The following is a 22,325-nucleotide window of genomic DNA, read 5'->3' as shown; positions in this document are numbered from 1 at the left end:
ATTGTTACTTTGTTGTTGCAACATGGAATATGAGTGTACTCTGGATACACATCTCTCTGTATAAATATATACACTGTTAAATGCAATATATGAGCATTTTTTGCAAATTCATTACGATACATTCAGTATTGTCATCTGAGAGAGTGAGTCCAGAATAAACCTTGGCAGTGATGTTGGAACTGCGCTGCCCTTAGAAAAGCAGCTTTTCTCATAATTGAGTTTAGCTAGACAAGGGATTTCATAGCACTTTTATTTATTTACAGTCTGATTTATACAAAGTGATTTATGGTATTGTATTCATTATTTATCAATATGGTCTCTTTGGTATATAAATGAATTGTGAACTACAATACCTTATTCCAAGGGAGTTTACATTAAATTATTTATGTGAACTCATAGTTATCTGAGAGCAAGTTAACCTATTATGAACTGTATGACTCCATATCTGTACATATGCATGAATTTATTAATGAAGTGTTAAGTGTCATTGTTGCAACTTAGGACCTACTGTCTTATAGTTGCTTACCAACATCATTGTCATTAGCGGTTAAGTTATGGCAGCAGCAATTATAGGTCAGGGCATCACGTGTTTTTTTATTTATTATTTTTTCACCATCACATTTTTTTTCACTTATAAATATTCACTTATAATTATTCAGTGTAAAAATAAAATAAAATTAGTGTGGTGTGCACCGCGAATGTACTTTCTGTGGATGATAGTTTGACTTTGTCAACCTTCCATTTATGTGTTATAACCAATTAACCTCAGTACATAGGTAGCACCCATTTTTGAAAAATTCAAAAAATATAATTATAATTAATTTAGTGAGCTGTGTTTTCCATTGTGTGTTTGTAGCCTTTTACTGACCCTGCCGCGAGGCCGTCCTGCCACAATACATATACATACATACATACATATACATACATATACATATACACATATATACATATATACATACATACACACACACACACACACAAAGATGTGCACTCACTATGTATCAAATCTTTAAAACATACTGTATCAAAACATTAAAGGGCACCAGTACAAGCAGGCTCCCAGTTTAGGGAAGGATCTCATGACCACCTCTGAAGTATTTGACGGTCTGCAAACAACACGTGTCACTTCCTGGTCAGGTGTTCTCCATCACAATTTAGAACTGCTAGACCATATATTTTTTTCCCTCAAATGTATTTAGACTGGGGTTTTTCTGTTTTTTTATACTTCCTTTTTTATTTATTTTTTCTTATTCTCCTACTTCACATTTTTCTGAGGTTATTGAGACATATTAACTATGACTATCCTAGTACCATTACAACTTTGTGACAATGAATAGAAATGTGCATTGTTAATACAAAAATTAAAAAAGCAAATATGCTAAAGGAGATCATTCCTCTCACACCGCCTAAAAAGCTGGCCAGGCAAAAGTATGAAACAAAAGGATATCAATTAAGAGTCAAGCAGTCACAGAATATGTTTGCAGCATTATCAATAAATAAGTATTGAAAAGTAATTGCAACACACAATAATAGAAGACTCATGCAAAGATGACAACTCAAAATACTGCAGAATACCCAACGTTTCCAAAACTGCAAATATATTGGTGAGAGCCTTACCCTTCTTCCACATCCTTTTATAAAACAGAAGACAGCAGAATCAAACTTCACATGCAAAGTTTAATAGTACTAGATATTTTGTATGTATGTATGTATGTATGTATGTATGTATGTATGTATGAATGTATGTAGCCAGGCTAGTTTCCTTGGCTACTACGTCTACCCTCCCTGGAAGTAATTCCTGGTAAAAGCAGGCCTGCCAGGAGTTATCATGGGTTTTCCCCACTCATAGTAGCTTCTTGATTGACAGGGGAGGCGATGGGACTAGACCTGGTACCTACTTCCCTTGTACTTAAGGAGCTACACTGATAAATCGAGTCAGTGCCTCTACTTCCTTGAGAGAGGCTGGTCTACCCTAACAACTGTGTAGGGCTCTGCCAAGTTTGCACTCCCTCCCCTAGGGGAGTGGAGGGGGAGACTATACCCTTTACTCCACCAGGGAGTAAAGGAAGAGCATGCTGCTTCAGGTGCCCTTGGCCTGGAGTAGAGGTCCAGGGTACATCCTGAGGGTGAAACCCCAAGGAGTGAGCTGTGTATGCTGTAACATCTGCGAGGGCACTGAATAAACGGATCCTGTTTGAAATATATCCTCTTGTCTGAGACTACAATCTATCAGGGGGAGTGGAAGTGAGTTCTCCTGCAGGGATTGTCTCCACATCTCTGGAGCCTGCAAGAGATGGAGGCGCTGACACCGAGAGAGATTATCAGATCCTACCCCAGAAGCCTGTCCTGGTTTCCTCCACAACACCACAGGAGACTCAGATCTACTGTAAGCCAGCAGGTATGCACCACACCACACCTTGTAGTAGTGACATCTCCTAGAGGGTGGGGGGAACACCCCTACATTTATATACTTTTAATTAAGTATAACAGTAGCAAATTATGCATTAATAAAATGTTGGTTCTGTAGGTTCAAATCCTTTTTTTTTTAAATCTTTTTACTAGTTTTTGAATAACATAAAACACTATTAAAACAATAACTCATAAAAAAAATGTTATCAATACCCCCCCACACACCATAGCAAGGGCCTTTTTCTATACCGTGTAATAGTGCAGATCCAGCACTACTGCATAGAAAGCCCCAGGGAAGTGAAAGGGACTTCTACAGTATGTGTAGCATCAAATTGGCACTATCACACTTTATAGAATACAGTCCTAAGTGCCTCATGTACTACATTATTATAGCAGTTAAGTGTAGTACATTAATGCTATTTACTTCAATGTCCCTAGCATGATAAAGTGAAGGAGACGCACAAAGCGATAAACACAACACTTGTTCAACAGATTACCTAATAATAAAATGCAAAATTGCAACTGTCAATAAATGCATCAAACAGCCCGATCACTGTGTTGGTGCCAATCTTTAATTCTTGATAAATAGTCACCTACATTATTACTGTAAGCAATTGTGTCTGAGGTGTGTATATATACAGAATATATCAAAATAATTCAAGCAGATCAGCTAATATTTTGCCGTGACAAATCGAGTTTGTCAGGACCAGTATTAATGTGAAGTGGGAAGCCAAAACATCTCTAAAAACCTCTTGGGACAAGAAGCAGCTGGAGCACTGTGATAAAGAATGAATTGCATGATCTCAAGAAGCCAGCTGTTAGGATTATTCTTGTCCATTATCATACATGGAATTCCAGTCCTTTGGAATTTTGTCAGTTTAAATCGATTTCATGATTGCATCTCTGGGAACAAATGTGATTCTTTTGAATCAAGGATCCCATGCATATTGATTTCTCTTAAAAAGTAAACTATTTATAATTAAATCAAATAAAACTGCCTTAGTGAAGAGGAATGTGGATCAGTATGTTCAGACCAGGACACAGAAATAACAGATTTCCATACATCTAATTTGTTCCTCTGTGATGTTCTTATTATGTCTGGCACAATCTTGATGAACATGCTGGTTGCACATCCATTTAACCGTAACCCTCGTTTTTTTCCCTTGCGCATAGATTTGGCAAACAGTACATTTGATATTTGAAGATTTGTACATGAGCAGTTATAGTAGATGAGGTTGGAAAAAGACATACGTCCATCAAATTCAACCTATACTAAGTTTAAACGAAAGATACTTTCTTTGAAACTGCAGATTCCATTAGGGCAGGGGAGCGCCAACTTTTTTCCCTGCGCCCCCTGCTGGCAGTTTCCCTCTCTCTGCGCCCCCCTCCCCCCCTGCCCCCTTACCTTGGCATCAGTGTCATGATGTCACGTTGCCATGGCGACGCATCTAAGAAGCCGCCGGAGCCAAGGTAAGTGAGGTTTACAGAGGCCTTCGCCGCTCTTCCTAACTCTCCTCCTGCCTTCCTTGACTCTTTTTCCACTGTCACAGAGGAGGATGTGTCGTTGCTGTTCTCCTCTTCTCCCTTTACCACTTGCCCTCTTGACCCCATTCCCTCCCATCTCCTAAAACATCTTGCTCCTACTATAATACCTACGCTCACATAGATTTTTAACTCCTGCCCCAACTCTGGTATCTTTCCCTCCTCATAAACATGCAACGTTATATCATTACTCAAAAACAGCTGGCTTGACCCTACCTGTCTTTCTAACTATCGTCCTGTCTCCACCTGCCTTTTGCTTCTAAACTCCTTGAACGTCTGGTATTCTCTCGCTTGCTCCATTTTCTCAACACTTATTCTCTCCTAGACCCTCTATAATTCCGCATTGCTCACTCCACTGAAACAGCCCACACTAAAATAACAAATGACCAAGACAGAGGTAATTACACTCTGCTCATATTACTTGACCTCTCTGCAGCATTTGATACTGTGGATCACCTCTTCCCCTTCACATTCTCCATACTCTTGGTATTCGTAACAAAGCTCTTTCCTGGATCTCCTCTTACCTCTCCCATCATACTTTCAGTGTCTCTTTTGCTAACACCTCCTCCTCCTCTATCGATCTCTCTTTGGGGGTATCCCAGGGCTCTGTCCTGGGACCTCTCCTCTTTTTTCTCTTTACACACTCTCTCTAGGTAACCTATTCACATCTCTTGTGTTCAAATATCACCTCTATGCTGACGACACACAAATTACTTTTCAACCCCTGACACCTTACCCCTGCATTACAGACCAAAATATCTGAATGTTTCTCTGCTGTATCGTCCTGGATGGCCCTCCACCGACTTAAACTTAACATGTTAAAAGCAGAGCTTCTCATATTTCATCCCTATCCTGGCCCTACTACCTTCTTCCACATTACTGTTGGAAGTTCTGTCACACACCCAGTAGCACAATCACACTGCCTAGAGGTCACACTCGACTCCTATCTCACATTCTCCTCTCACATTCAAGAGGTATCTAAAACCTGTCACTTTTTTGTCCGCAATATTACAAAGATATGCCCTTTCCTCTGTTGCTTGACTGCTAAAACTCTGACTCAGGCCCTCATTCTCTACCGCCTCGATTACTGTAACCTCCTGCTGTCCAGACTTCCTGCCTCTCACCTGTCTCCCCTAAAATCTATCCTAAACGCTGCTGCCAGAATCACTCTACTCTTTCCTAAATCTGTCTCAGCATCTCCCCTGCTAAAATCCCTCAAGTAGCTTCCTATCAAATCCCACATCACACACTCAATTCTCCTCCTCACTTTTAAAGCTTTACACTCTTCTGCTCCTCCTTACATCTCAGCACTAATTTCTCGCTATGCACCATCCCTACTCTTGCGTTCCGCTCAAGGATGTCATCTCTCTACCCCCTTTGTATCTAAAGCCCACTCCTGCCTTTAACCTTTCTCACTGACTGCCCCACACCTCAGGAATGCACTTCCCATCAATATCCAAATAGCACCCTCTCTACATAAACCTTGGCCCCTTGCAGACATACTTACCAGAACTCCCTCCTACTGTCTCTGTACGTTCTTCCTACCTACCAATTAGATTGTAAGCTCTTCGGAAAAGGGACTCATTTTCCTAAATGTTACTTTTATGTCTGAAGCACTTATTCCCATGATCTGTTATTTTTATTATTTGTTATTTATATGATTTTCGCATGTATTACTGCTGTGAAGCGCTATGTACATTAATGGAGCTATATAAATAAATACATACATTCGTATACGACAATATGCTAGATTTTATTTCTTCTATCTCATTCCTCGACTCACTGCAGTCTGGATACAGTCTTAGCCACTCTACTGAGACTACCCTAAGGAAAGTAGCCAATAAGCTTTTAACAGCAAAATCCAAGTGACCCTTCTCATTACTCATTCTACACCACTGGCTTTAACACTGTACTGTATATCAAGCCTCTCCAATTTATTGGTCTCCATAACATAGCTCTCTCTCGCCCGGGGCGACTTTGTGGCCGCTGTCGACTGCTTACCTGCGGCGTTGTCCCCTGGTGTCTCCCGGTCTTCACCGTCTTGATCTTTAAAATCATGTTTTTCTCCTGCAGCACTATTCAAAATAGCCGCGCGGCATCATATGAAGCTGCGGTGACATCACGTCATCATGAGGCGCCATGTCATGCAGCGTCCCGTTGTCATGGAAACACAGCATCATATGACGCCGCGCGCCCATATTGAATAGTGCTGCTGGAGAAAAACATGATATTAAAGGCAACACTTACCTGGTGTCTCCCGGTCTTCTCCGTCTTGATCTTTAAAATCATGTTTTTCTCCTGCAGCACGATTCAAAAGGGCCGCGCAGCGTCATATGATGCTGCGTTGCCATGGCAACAGGACGCTGTGATGTCACAATGTCACACTGCATCCCATTGCCATGGCGCCGCGTGGCCATTTTGAATAGTGCTGCAGGAGAAAACATGATTTTAAAGATCAAGACGGAGAAGACAGGGAGACGCGGGGGACACCGCCGCAGGTAAGCAATCTACAGCGGCCACAATGCAGTCGCCCCGGGCATTTGTAGAGCCCTGTGTATGTATGTATGTATGTATCTATGTATGTATGTAAGTATGAATGAATGTGTGTATATATATGTGTATATATAGTACAATAGTACTGTACATTATATATACTATATATACAAATTAATATATTAAATATATATGAATTAATAAATTCTACTTTATTAAATATAGTTTTTTATTTCTTAATATAAAAAATGATGAAATTAGCATATTCCTCCAACAGAACCAACACCAAATTTCAGAGCATAGCCAAAACTAAAATGGCAGGTCAAGTAAACATCTCAATTTGCCACACTTTTGACCATTTATCTAAATGATTCATCAAGGTGTGGACTCTTTGTAGACTTTTGTGTCATCTGCAAAATGGCATACTTTGGCTTCCAGTCCATCTTTAACTTTACTAACAAAGACATTGGCTGGGAGTCATCATATCGCGATCCACACTATCGTGGCCGAATTAGCAATACTTGCTGTTATAGTCAATGGCAGATATTGCCGATTTGGGCGTGATAGCACTTTGATTACCATGAAGAAGGAAAATACTGCTCACCTGTGGGACATAATTTCTCACAACCCGATCATTCCATAAATGATTTAAAAATCAAAATCCTTAATGGAATGTTGAAACGCGCCCAGGAACGGAAAACATTTGAACTCAAAATGATAAGACTCTTGGACACCAAAACAAGAGGACTTAATGCGGCTATGGTGTTTCTCACACACTATCACAATTGTTTGTAATTATCCTGCCTGTCTCTCTGCCAATGTTCTTATCCACACCTTTACCACCCTCCCCACAGAATCCCCTTCCACCTCCATGCTGTTCCTTGTCACCATTTTATTACCCTTCCAATGTCTTCAAACATCCCTTTCTCACAATACCTTTTCTACATCTATTTTTTTTATTCTGCTTTCCTTCCCTCTGTTTTAGCCATAGATTCTTTTGTTAACCAGTATTGCCGACCTGAGGAGAGGAGAACACTCAAAAGATTGTCCTATGACATAAATTGTTAGTCCAAATAAAAAAGGTACTGTATCACCTAATACTGAAGTACATATATATATATATATATATATATACATATATATATATATATATATATATATATATATATATATATATATATATATATATATATATATATATATATATATATATATATATATGCATTCCTCCCCACCAAAGCAACAATATAAAATTACCTATGAAACTGGGGATCTCCGATGCAGATTACTGCTTTAAGAGAGTAGAAGTTGTTTTTGTAACTTCATAGTCCTCATTGGAACAGAATTTCCTTTCTTTTGTGAACCATGTATTGCTTGTAATGTTCGTTCCATTCTTGGTTTAAACACTTACTTGCATTTTAGCTATTTCCCTTGATCAATCTCTAGCACTGTACTTCAGATAATATGGCCTATTCTCTGATTAATGGAATGGCAGTAAAAATGTCTAATTGTCCTTCATGCTATTGTAGTCACACTTGGCCAAAGCATGAGGACAGGAGCATGAAAACTGACAGCATCACAGCCGCAACTATGCAAACCTACAGAAGTCTAACTACATTTTTGCAGTCTCACTCTAGTCATGAGATGATGAAACGTTAACACTATTTACTTCTTTTAAAATATTCTTTTCCCAAGGAAAAACAACTAGCCTCCGGAAACAATTTGTTCTAAATGAATATCTCACTATGACATTCTTACGTCATTGAAACCCCAGAGACTCATAGATTATACACACACAGCTGCAACAAGGATTTGCAAAAAGAGCAGCATTGCCAGTTTTACATCCAGTACAAAACTGCGGTTAGTCTGGGATACTGGAACAAAATCTAACTATAAAACATACGGAACATTTACATAGGAAACATCCAATCTAAAACTTCCTGTGTGGGTTTAAGATAGATTCTGAACACAAGATAATCCATGAAAAAAAAATATATATTTTACATGTGTATAGCTGATTTAGCAATTTTTTTGCATATCATATTTCCAACTGTTAAAAAACATTCCTATAAAGTAAAAACTGAACAATATAACAAGAAGCACGTCATCTTTCTGGTTTATTTATACTGTCTTCTGTAATCTATCTAAAGTATTTTTCTTATACATGGCATTTCTGTGGACTGCGTCGAATTGCTACTAGTGCTATTTGTCTGCTTAGTATTTTGGTATTTTACTACATTAATGTATACATCCTAAACCACAGAGACATTATTGATGACATAGTCTTGCCAAGATACACGTTTATTTTTTCAGCAATACTTTTTTTGATGGTTAGAACTTACTAGTTTACATCACATAGTTTTATGAATGCGTTTTTAAACTTTTTTTTAGAAATGTTTCTCTCTAAATATATAAAACATTACCGAAGTCAGCATTGACACATGCATGTAGATCTAGAACTGTGGTTTCTGATGCTAGTGGGCTTTTCTCTCATTTATTTTTTAAGCAAAATGTTATGTTACTTAGTATTATTGATCATTTGCCAAAGCTTCTTGGAAGCGGCTCAGAGGCACAGAGTGTGGAGAGGTGCACCGGCTCACTACATGATCTGGGCGTCTAAGAATACATCACATCTTTAATCCATTACCCATTGCTTATCACCCTCAGCCATCTTGTGAGTAGTAGTCTGACTTTACCCCACCGGATTGGCGTACCCTGAGATACTCGTCCATCAATTTTATATTTAATTTTAGAGTTGTATTAAACTAACTTTTTATTTTCAGCCTTGCTTTTGTGTGTTTGTGGTCAGTCTTGTGTTGTATTGTATTGTTTTGTTTGTTTAATGTTCATGCACTTGTGTGTTAGCTGTGTTGCACTATATTTCTCTTTTTTCATTTCATATCGTTCTTCACACGGATGAAGCCATATCTGACTACCTAAAAGACTGAGGAATTGCCAATTCATCTCCTTGCACACTCATCCCTCTGTCTGGAATTTCCAGGACAATTATCCATTTGGACTTTCAAGGCGCCGGTACCCCTTTTGTTTCATAGTTTTATGAATGCTTTTTTAAACTTTTTTTTTTAGAAATGTTTCTCTCTATATTTATAAAACATTACTGAAGTCAGCATTCACACATACATGTAGATCTAGAACTGTGGTTTCTGATGCTTCTGGGCTTTTCTCATTTATTTTTTAAGCAAAATGTTATGTTACTTAGTATTATTGATCATTTGCCAAAGCATCTTGAAATGTAAAGAGCTAAGGAATAGCTGAAAAGTGGAGTATAATTATTTGCATGCGTAAACCCAATATAACCACTTATTCTAACTAATAGTGATTGCAAGGGTAATGCCTTGCCTAGCCATATACATAAGGCCCCAAATGAACCATACAGTATGTCTATATGTTCCATCAGTCTAAATATGTTACTTTTGTAAACAACATATTTATTAGTATCTCCTTGACTATGTGAAATATTGGACCGTTAACTGTAGATAACATAAGGTACCGCTTATTTTAGGAAATCTATAACCAGACACAAAACAGGAGAGCAAAAAAAAGTGATAAAAACCCTCCACAGCACAGTGTAAAGCAAAAAAATACCACTTATGGGTACTGTTTTCCCACCATTATCTCTTAGCATACAGTACAATGCTTCCACTGCAGCCATGGATTCTGGGTAATGACATGCAAATGAGCACTAACAGTGTCACCTTTTTCTTCTTGTCTATTGTAATATGAACCCCTATAAGCTTATGCCTGGCGTATTACACAGCTTTTTTTTAACACAGCCTGGGTTAAAGAAATGCATAGTCTATAGCAGGGGTGGCCAGCTCCTGTCCTCAAGGCCTCAGGGCCATCAACAGTTCAAGTTTTCAAGATATCCCTGCTTCAGCACAGGTGGTTCAATCAATGGCTCAGATTGAGTCACATGTGCTGAAGCGGGATATCCTGATAATCTGACCTGTTGGTGGCCCTTGAGTTCTGGAGTGGCCCTGGTCTAAAGTATTTATCAAGCTCAACTATTGAATGTAAACTTAAATATGAATGATGACATGTTACCAATGTACTTTCACTGCTTTCTCTGCTTATGCCAGTGAGAGGGGACATTAAAATAGAGAAAGAAGACACCGTTGTTATAAAGGGCTATATACATCAATATCATCAATTAAACACACTGACATATATTCCACCTGATCAAATACAATCAAATGACTGAATCTTGATAAATATATTTTGGTGTATATGCTAAAGGTTACAACATTAAATAATTGATGGCATACAGTGTATTTCCATATACACATATACATACTGCACCTGAGTGAATAAACCTACAAGTCAAAGTAAGCTAGTAATAAATCAGGTAGAACATATGATGAATACAACAAAAACAAATTCCCAATGCTACATCCAATATGACAAAAATGATATAGTTAAATACTTAACTGTTTGTCTTCTCATAACTAAGGGTCATTTAGTTAAACCCTTTGGCCAAAGCGTTATAAGCCTGCAGCCATGTCACGGCATGACCAGTATGCAGGTCCTAACACTACCTGTGAAAATTCTCATTTAACTCTGAAATGGAGGGAGAGTGGTCTCAATGGACAGTATTCCACAGGTGCATGGAGAAACCTACTGCTGTGCACGACAGGTCTAATGAGACCATCCCCACTGCACTGAAGAGGTAAATGAAAATGTTCACAGGTAGTGTTAGGACCTGCATACTGGTCATGCTGTGAAGTGGCTGCAGGTTTAGAATGCTTTGGCCAAAGGATTTAAGTAAATGGCCCTTACGTATGAAAAGACAAACAGTTAAGTATTTAACTATATATATTTTGTCATATTGGATGTAGCATTGGGAATTGTTGTCTTTTGTTGTATACATTTAGTCACACGCAATAGCACTCCTTTTGACACAAATATATACTGTATGATATGATTTGCTGGGTGTTGGGATTAGAGCTTGCATGGATTGTGTATGTTAGAAGATATGATGGGAGGAGAAATTCAAGGAAAGTTAGCAACTCTGCATGCAAATAGGAAATGTGATCCATACTGTGAATAGGGGGGTGAGAAAAAAGTTTTCAAGATATAAAGAATATTCGTGGTGAAAATAACACATGGTCAGATTAATAACAGTGTACCCAGAGGCAATTGAGTAAATCAAGATAACAAACTAGTTTTTAATGGGATATCATTCAGCAACATTTTGATTAGAGTCCAGGTAAGTAGCACTATTTTATTTTGCCATATTTTTTAGCAAATTAACATTTTTGGACATCCCTACTGTACTTGGCCCAGATACCAACTGACAGTATCTGCTTGTCACCTAATGGTGACTAGTTGTAATTGGGGCTGATTAGCTTCGCAGTATGTCCCCCAGAGTTAAGTATGATGTTCTATTTTTCAGGAACACTGATGGCTGCTGTTAAGCTTCAGTACCTCATCAACCTGTCAGTCACTGACTAACAAAGGGACACAAAATCGAGTGCTGTTATGGGTTATCGCAGGGTGAGGTGCTTCGTTGATCTCTTCCAGGTCCTGCTGGAGCTCCCTGGGGATAGGTGATCACTAGGCAGGGGCCTGCTCGGCTCCTCCAGGTGCTGGAAGGCCCTGCTACCAGTGGGTGTGCAGCTCATTGGTCTGAAAGCGGAACCACCTCCTCCCCCGACAGAACTTCCCTCCCCTCTCCCCCAGCAACAGCAGGCACAGCAAAGTGTGCAGCTGCAACATCAATCAATCCACGGAGCCGGCCAGACCTGCAGCGTGTTTAATGTCACTGCGCTGGGGCGTGCTCCTCCCCTGGCCTCTTTGGAGCCATTTTTCTTCAGCCTTAGTACCTCCGCAGCCCCCGCGCGCACCATGATGTTGGCCGCCAGCTAGGGTGACCAGACTTTCAAAAGTAAAAACCGGGACACGTCATAAAAAGTATTTATAACACAAATTACATCACTTAAAAATAAATATTATGATATTTGTGTAATAGCGTCCCCATTTATGCTGTATTATTAATCTCTCTCTCCCCGCCACATCAGGACCTCTCTCCCCTTTTCCACAGTCTCACTCTCCTCTCCCCCAGTCTCTCCCTCTCCCAGTATTTATCATTCCCCCTCCAGTGTCTTTCTCTCTCCCTCCCCCCCAGAGACTCTCTCTCTCCCTCCAGCCAGTGTGTGTGTGTGTGCTAGTGTTTCTCTCACCTTCCCCCAGGGTGTCTCTCCTTCCCCCCCCTCCCAGTGTCTTTCTCTTCCCCTACCCCCAATATGTCTCTGACCCCCATGTCGCACTTTCACCCCCTCCCCATGTCTCTCTTTGACCCACCTCCCCCCTCTCCATGTCTCTCTTTGACCCCCCTCCCACCTCTCCATGTCTCTCTTTGACACCTCTCCATGTCTCTCTTTGACCTTCTCTCTGTGTCTCTCTTTGACCCCCCTCTCCATGACACACTCTAACACACTCACACACACACACTCACTCACACTCACTCACTCTCTCACACACACACACACACCTTATCACGCTCATTCAGCAAGTTAAAGCCTGTGCTGCATGAGCTGTGCAGCACAGCGCTACCTAATGGCTGAAGGAGAAATTGCAGCTACCGACTGCTTTTCTCTCTGCTTCTGGCAAAATCGCCCCCGCCGCCTGCGCCCCCCCTAAACAATCTTGCGCCCCCCCAGTTTGCGCACCGCTGCCTTAGATGCTAGAGATTAACAAAATCATGATGTTTAAAACTAAAGGAATTAAATGGTAGGACATGCAGACGGGGCAAGATACTAACATTATATGAGTTACACATAGAGGCTGCTGGAGGAGATTGCTGCTTTCAAATGTTTTATTTAAATTGGAGACTTACTTTTTGTCCCTTTGCTCCACTGCAGTCACATTTGCTAGTCCCACATCCATTACAAGCCTGTGAAAGAGAAGAAGGTAAGTGATATTAGTGGCATCCCATACATTCTGCTGGACACTGTCCTGCAGGCTATTATAGTACATTTGCATTTATTGTGACTTAATCACCATATACTTTTATACTTTAAGAAGCGGCTGCACAGTACTAAATAGCCTCAATACCGAAGAAAACCCCTCGTTAGCACTATTAATATAGAGTAACGATACATACAATATATAAACATGTAGATTAATTAGAGAACGCTGACCTCTTTAGTACTGTAACTGTGGTTATCCTTTTCAGTAACTGATATTCCTGCCACAAGTCACACTGAAAGATTTAGGTGGAGCTACAAAATGTGCAAAAATAATGAAATGACTATTTAATGTACTTTACGTTTAGGACTGTATCCCAGAGACATTGTACACGAGTTGTTACACACATAGCATCGAGGCATTATATATTCATATTATATTAATTAAAATTTCATAACTTGACTAATTTGAAGCAGCAAAAATAAGACCACCATTGGGACCAAAGGTAATCACCAAAGTGACAATGCATTTGGAAATGCGGTGTTATGTAAAGTGAGCTTATACAATTAGCAGCTTATTTTTGTCATTGATAGCAGTTGGTTAATGGACTGTCTACCCTCAGTATGCGTTCAATCTTGTATTGGCATAAAGTGCTGCTTACAGAAGTTCTCATCGGTCAGAGCATATTTTTCTAATTATCTCTCTGTGAAACTTTTTTTGAATGATTTCAATCCCTTCATTTTTCAAATACCTGATTATGATTCAGTTCTTTACTTTGACATGTGCATTACAGCTCTCTCAAGCTGCCAGCATGTGATGATTCACATCCCAACCAAATAAGGAGGTATGGCTGTACTGCTATGCTTATCTCTTAAATTCCTATTACAATCTGTTTACTATGCAAAATGCTGAGATAGCTACAGCCTGGCTGTCATACTACTTGGAGGTCTACTGCAGAGAAAATGCTCCAGATTTATGGAGTAGACTTCTTAATATGCTGTTTAGTCCCTTATAATCCTTCACATAAACACATGTTCCTCTTTGTGAGAGCACAGTTAATTAAGAGTGAAAATTTTCACTTTAGGACAACATTTGGCATCATAAATATTATACTGTAAAATCGCGTACAGCAATTATTCTTTTTTGTGTGTCAAAATGTATTGTGTTTATTACAAGTTTTGAGTTTTTAATCTGTTTATTAGAATACGCATATTTAAGAAATGGAAAACCATACAGTGCATACATATTCAAAAACAAATGCCGGAATTACTCAATTGAACAATTTGGGTGCCCAAAGACGTAGCCACCACATCATAAACTACTTGCTCATTTTTGTAGGGGAGATACCGTTCTGCGCTCCTGTGGAGAACTTGGGGAATTTTGGAGTCTCTGAAGGCTTAATACACTTATGATATATGTCAGTGCATATAGCAGGGGTGGCCAACATTTGATCCACAGGGCGACAAAGTGTCCCACAGAAGCATTTGGAATGGCCTGCCTGATGCAGAAGCAAAATAGAAACAAATCAACTGAAAAGTCAATTAAGGAAAGGAAAAATCAGAGATCCTTAAAACTGAAAAATATGACAGGGAAAAATTATTACTATTAACGGCTAATATAAATACCACTTGTGAGCACATTCACTTGTCTCAGACAGGTCTGCAACCCTGTCTTTTGCCATTGTCTCTAAGCATACAATGCTTCCACTGCAGCCAGGGATTCTGGGAAATGACATGCAAATGAGCACACAGTGTCACCTTTTGCTTCTCATCTAGTTTAACATGAAGCCCAATAAGTATATGCCTGCGGTATTACATTTTGAAAATGAACACAATTTTAACAACTTCTTTAACAATTATAAACAAAACTTCAAGTTTTTCCTTCTCTTCTCAATAAAAAATGTTTGTAATATTTTAATGTTTTGATTATGCTTGTTTACTATTGGTGCTATTTAGTTCAGGTTTAGCTATTCATTTAAACCTGATGTAGGTGGCAGTAGGACAGCAGACATTTATTGGCACACCAGGAAAAAAAAGTTGGCCACCCCAGACATACTGTATAGGATCCCCTTTTATCTCTGTCCGCTTTATTCCTGGATATACTACACTACAGTATATATGTTTTAATCTGTTACTCCCTTTTCCTGTTGCGCCCTTAGTTGAGGAATAGGGTTCATTTGTTTGATGCCTTGCCAAGTATGTCAATACGTACCACATAGGCAACCATAGCTCAATGATACCCTGAACCCCAATAATCTAGTCTGGTCGCCTGAAACGTTTGTATCACCACCACTGTGTCAAATAACAAAACTTTCTGCTTCTATTATACTGTACATATAACACATAATCTACAGAAAATTGGAAGGGCCATGTAACAGGGTCTTATCCATGTTTAAATAAAGCAGCCTCAGAGCTCTGAGAATCCAGCAGAGAGAGAGTTGATTGCAGCTACTCAATTAACTAGTCTCCACCTGGACTAATGAGAGCTCTGTAAAAAGGCTAGTGAGACACAGGAGAGAGATTCCTTAGCTCACATTTAGGCTGGCATAAGGAGAAAGAGGACTGCAGAGATTTTTCTTAGCCCACAACTAGGCTGACCTGAGGAAAATATGGTGTCTTGATGCACACAGAAGGACTGTATGCTGACAGCAAGACAAGGGGACAAGACCTATACCTGGATACAGAGACAGCACACAAGGATGCTGACCCATGATATATATATATATATATATATATATATATATATATATATATAAGTTTTTCCTTGTTAAAGGAACATTTGCAATAAAGTCAGTGTAGCGGGGTACCCCCTGGCTACTATTCTGCCCTATGGGCTGGCAGTAAACCCTGGTATTCACAAGCTTGCCAGTTGTTATCATGAGGTTTTCCCTTCACCTATGGTACTGCACTTGAGTGACAGCAGGGGGTGGTACATCCTGTTGTAGCTGGGACACCGGGGTGCCCACCTTCTGGCTGTACTTAAGGGTAGGACCGCCCTAAATTTTGAGGTTGTTCCTTCCCTCTGAGGAAGGCAGGTCACATGACTGGGAGTCTGAGATTTGGGCCTACCCATGTGCTCTTCCCTACGGGGAGGAGTGAGTGTGAACCTATACCTCTGCCTCCGCTAGGGAGGTGGGGAAGAGTTAGGATGGCTGCGGGTGCCCTTGGCCTGTAGTGACGGTCCAGGAACCATCTCCAGTGATAACTGAGCCAAGAGATTCTATCCGACAGAAGACTGCCAAGTAGCTGTTGTGTGACTGCAGACCGTATTAATAAACCGTTCCTGTTTGCAATATACCTCCGGCCTGGTGTGTGATCTAATTGGGGGAAGAATTAATCAGTTCTACCGTGGGAGATCATCTCCAATTCCCTGGAGCCTATGGTAGATGGAGGCACTGCACTGCTAAGTAAAGGTGGGGTATGAACCCCAGAAGCCTGTTCCTGTGTCCCCAAGTCATCGAGGACGACTCAGCCCTCCTGTTGCCAGCAGGTATATGCACCATACACCCTGTATGGCCCCTATCTGCGATTGGGGGGGGAAACACCGTTATACCAAGATTTAATTTCACCCTAATAAGTCTTCATTAAGTACCTCTGCTCACATCTCTTACAGGCTACCATAAATACCATGGCCGAAGTACCATTTTAACCATTAGGATATAGATCACTGACTACCTTTATAATAAACTTATAAAAAATAATGATTTTTACCATTTTACTATTCTAGTTTTCTCCCAAATGGTTTTAAACCATGACTTTAATACTGCAGATTCTCTTTTAAACTGTTAGAATTGTGTCAAATGTTTCAACTGCACACATTGCTTTTCCTCTGAGAAGCCTTAGGCCGCGCTTATAGTGCTGGCGACGGCGCCATTAGTGATAGTTGTAATTAGGTTTTTAGCGACGTCGGCCAGTGATGTCACTAAAGGGGCGGGCCGCGGAATTTGATTGGTTTAGAGACAGTCACATGTGGCGACTGTCTCTAAAAAATCTAATTTACCCGGTCTCTCCGTCGCCATCATGCTTACTATAAGCGCTTGCGACGGAGTCAATGGATTTGTTTTGGAGCGACGTCACGTCGCCGTCGCAAGACACTATAAGAGCAGCCATACATTATGCTGGTCTCTTAGCAACTCAAACAGTTGCTCTCAAATGTTCTGATTTCCTGCTCGAGATTATTACTGGAAACAAACCTGTGTCAAAATGTCCCCAAATATTTAGCAATTACTTGTGATTTAGTCATTAACCATTTCTAGGCTGTATTATGAATGATGACCTCAAAATTGCGGCTTTGGGGTTGAAGCTCAGTCTAGTGTGAGAGACATACAGTACTGTAATGATAAAAGTGAGCTCACTTGACAATCTGCAGTTTGCAATTTCAAATTTGATAGATACATACTCTAAAGGAGATATCCCAGCATACTGTTGTATTATTAAAGAAACAAATTATAAACCCAAGCTCATCAATTTTCGCTTGTAGAGCATTGACATCTTGAGTTAATGTTCAAAACAATTTAAGTGATTCTGCTACTCGTTAGAATGATAAAAAAAATGCATAACAATACTACTGTATGATACAGAGAAGAAGGCACTAAGGGAAACTTCACTGTTGTCTTCCGATTCCAGCTAACAATGTGCTGCATCTGATCACTACAGACCGCATCCAAAAACAATATATTACATCAGAGCTCCAGCTTTAGATGCTGTTTGCTTACATCTGGAAAAAAAAAGAAAAACAAATATTCTTTTGTGACCTAAAGACCAAAAAAAAAAAAAACCTAGACCACCATCGTAGAGACAAACTGATATTTAGGTAATGCATTTTGGGCTACAGTAGATGCTCTCTTAATAACAAACTATAAATCTGAGGCAAATGAAACTGTTGCCAACAACGGTTGTTTTGGGTCAATTTTACATGTGCAAATATTTGCCGTATTATGCTATGCTTCCAACAAACACAACAAATTTCAATTATAAATCCGTGTTGTTTCTGTATTTGATGATGACATGTACAACGTGGAGAATTATCACAGTAATATTTTTGAACTGGAATATTAATACTAGCTACGTGTCTGTTCCTTGACTAGAACTCAGAGGTTCCCACCATCGAGAAGCCCATTCATTGAATAAAGGCCTAAGGGCTTATTCTGCATCTGCTCTGGACGTTTTAGAACGAATTTCCCTGTTGAGGTCAATGGGAAATTTTATTTGAAAACAGTCTGATCTGCCGTTTCGGCAGATGTAGAATAAGCCCCTAAATCCCCCATGAGCAAAACTGCCCCTAATCTGAATAAGCCCTTAAAACTGTCATCCACACTACTTACTGCTTACTTGCAGTTTAAGGGATTCCCCAGCTTGCAAGAAATGTAGGGTTCTGTGTATCAAGGCAAAGGTGGTGCACTTCTATGTCCAGAAAAATGTTGTATCGAAGAATACAAATAGTATTGCTTTTAATAGTATTTTTTCTTATACACTTAGAGCAGACTTTTGCCCCAGAATTGCAGTAAACCCCCCTAAGAGCTTAACATATTGGATAAATAAGGATATCACAAATATAGGATGCAGCTGTGATACAGTACATGTTATTTCACATCGTCCACAAATTGAAGCTCCGGAACCTGGGATTTTCATTTACAAGAATTCTATGGCTTTGCACCGGATGCATATACAGTGTGTGTATATGGTGCATATATAAAGTGTTTGGAGATATAGGGGCATCTATGGTATGTGCATTTATGGTGTATATATCGGGCATGTGAGTATGGAGCTTTTGTCTGATGTGCAGGAATGTGGGTCACCCAGGGCTGGCACAACCACTAGGGGACATAGGTGGTCGCCTAGGGTGGCAAAAAAAATTTGGGGGGGGGGGGGGGCAGCGGCGGGAGGGTGAGGGTGGTGGCGGCAGCAGCGAGACCCACGGGAAAAGAGGAGGATGCATGCGGAGGAGGACAGAGTAGAGGACCATGGGGTCGGCATCTGCCCCAGCAGTTTGACTTGGAGGTAAGTCCAGGGCCGGAGCAAGTGACAACTTCCAGTGCGAAGGAGAACCTCCACAGCCAGGTAAGAAATTTTAACTGGGGGGGGGGGGGAGGATGAGAGAGGATGAGTGTTGGGGGGGGGTGAGAGTGGATGAGAGGGTGAGAGGATAAAGGGGGATATGAAAGAGAATGAAAGGAAGTGAAAGGATGAAGGGAATAAGAGGGTGAGAAGATGAGGGTGGGAGAATGAGGAGGGGTGAGATGAAGGAAGTGAAGAGAGGATGAGGAGGGGGTGAGGGAGAGAGAATGGGGGTATAACTTTTTTTTTTAATTATTATAATTATTCCAAAAGTTCATTAGGGGGTGCAAGATTAAAGGTTTACCAAGGGCGCTAAATACCCTTGCACTGACCCTGGGGTCACCTAATTCCAGGGCCAGTCTGTGGGGTTTGTCCTAGCAACAGTCTCTGGGAAGTTGTTTTATGGTAGAGCACTGCTTAGTAAATACGGAGCATAATGTGTTATTATATAGCAATTAACTAAAAGTCCAGTAAATGGTAATGAATATTTTATTATTTTACATTCTTTTATCTTCTCCCATCTAAACTTCTGCCAACGGGTGCGAACTTCATAACCCTTAAAATGCCAACAAATGGGTCTTCAACTCAAAGCATTTGTGCCAAAATAAAGAAATGTTTAGAGTGACAAAGTGTGTGCTTCAATAGAATTTTTTTCTACAATAAATGGTGGGTTTTCCTTCATTTCATCTGCTTTCCTAGCAAACGCTACAATAGAAATATAATAATAATATATAATAGAAATTAGATAAATTCAGGGACGTTCGACATTGTGAAGACAAGTAAACATTTGTAACCAAAGTTAAATTGTTTGTCAAAAGTAGTCAAATAAATTACACTCTTCATTGTATACATGTATGTGTCGTATAGCAAGCACCTTGCTTATCATTCCCATGTGAGTGTTGTCCACATGGGAGTTCTCTTACATACTGTATGTTCTAATGCAGTTGTACTGCGTTGAATGTAATTAAAGATGGAGATTCAAAGGCTATTCTAACTCTAATACTGTAGGAAGCTCAGCCACCGAATCAAAAAAAAAAATGAATTGCTTCTTTAGTCTTACTTCTATATACTTACTAAATATGGCCTTAAATCCCTAAACATTGCACAGCCTGTCCTTTTGCTACTCCTGGCAGGACGCGTTTGTATTTACACGTTCTTTATAGCGCAGGCCGAGATACACATATGTACACAGTTCTGTGCCACAAGGAAGTGATGGTGGATAATGCGTCACAAGCTTGTTTACAAACCTTGGGTGTAGTTAATCAGTAAAACAGGGAATTTATTTTGGTCTTTTGTAAAAGTCTCTAGAAAAGAAGGAAATATGACTGTCCATCCTTTTCTTTGTTGACTAGACAGGAAGCTGGCACAAGTCTGACTTTCCTGTCAACGTTTATTATAATTTGTTTTTGGCGAACATAAAATCCCTACATCTGTGAAGGTATTTAGTATTTAAAACAAAATGTCCCTCGTGTTACATGGTATATTTATTTCATGTTACTGTACATAGTAACTTTTTGATTTCTGTAGTATTGGCTGCATGCCAGTATATGTACTCATGACAGCACACACAATTAATGCAATCTATCACATAATGAACACATATCTAGTCCCATTTGAAATATAAATGGATATTATGCACAATGAGCTAAATGAAGCTGTTCCTTTTACATGGACACACAGAATCTGACGTAGTTACTGTAGATAGAAGCTAGGGTTGCCAGGTGTCCAGTATTGAACTGGACTGTCCTGTATTTGGACACTGTTCAGTAAGAAATGAGAGGTTATACTGGACATGTATGTGTCCGGTATTACCTCTTTGGACATAGTGACCTGACCAGCTTGGGGGGCCGGATGATTTCCCCAAACAGCGAGAGAGCAGGGCTGCTGGCTAATGCAGCCAATCAGGAGGTGTCAGGAGCCAGGGGGTCAGGCCAAGGAGAGGAGGAAACAGCATGAAGCAGAGAGAGATGAGAGGGATGTGTATGTGTGTGTGCGTGTGTGCGTGTGTGCGTGTGTGTCTCGAGTACGTCGGACCTTTCACCATTGTGTCCAGTATTTTTGGAGAAGCCACCTGGCAACCCTAATAGAAGCTTAACATTTGATGCACCTAGTCTGCCCATTTTAACAACTTCATACGTAGACCTCAGACTTCTGTTTTCTTTTTTTACAAGTGTTCTATAGTTTTTATGCCAAGCATTTTTATTGTGCTTTATTTGCCTCAACTAGTACGGCAGAGGGAATGATCTATGCATTGCCTACACTTTCAGTGAAGAATCAAATTCTTATACTTTATCTTCCTCTTATAACATCTCATAACGACCCATTTTTTTAAAAATGTATTGTAATAATGTTATGCTGACAATATCACACGTGACTGAATGTTTTCTGGGGCAATGCACACAACACCAGTAGGTGGTGTTCCAGTTCTAGCATGTGCCGAAACGTTTTCACGTTGTACTATTATAACTGGAATACACATTCTTACTTGTATTTGTCAATTAGCAGCCTCTTGTTTGGAAATGTAAAACATTTTTTTATGTATTTTGCAGCATGGTTCAGATTTGCAATCTTGCATAATACACATATTTCAACAATGTTCCTGGGTTTGTTCTTTTAATGGTGGATGCAGCTAGGCCTATGCTGGGGAGTACAAATCTGAGTTAGACTTCAGCATAGTGAGCTTGTAAAGTCATTCAAGGCATCTACTGTAGTTGCTCAGGTTTGTATATATGTTAGGGATGTAAAGACACTTAGGCCCAGATCCACAGAGCTCTGTTAAAGTGACTTAACATTAACCTAACTTAACATGACGATATCTCTTCCAAGGCCAATAATGTAACATCAATACTGAACATGTTTTCTCCTGTGAAGAGCATTGCGTCAAATATAATGGACGTT

General features: G+C 39.9%; 1 protein-coding gene across 1 annotated transcript in view; it reads right to left on the bottom strand.

Moving 5' to 3' along the window:
* Positions 1–22,325, bottom strand: part of COL4A1 (collagen type IV alpha 1 chain) — a 168,858-nt gene that overhangs the window by 106,088 nt on the left and 40,445 nt on the right. Inside the window, exon 2 of the mRNA XM_075590710.1 lies at positions 13,301–13,357. Within this exon, the coding sequence (XP_075446825.1) occupies positions 13,301–13,357 (57 nt within the window). The remainder of the gene's footprint in view (positions 1–13,300; positions 13,358–22,325) is intronic.

Source organism: Ascaphus truei, chromosome 3 (genome assembly GCF_040206685.1).
Source record: "Ascaphus truei isolate aAscTru1 chromosome 3, aAscTru1.hap1, whole genome shotgun sequence".
Classification (NCBI taxonomy): Eukaryota; Metazoa; Chordata; class Amphibia; order Anura; family Ascaphidae; genus Ascaphus; species Ascaphus truei.
Note: the sequence above shows the minus strand (reverse complement) of the source record. Positions and strands in the feature narration are given on the sequence as shown.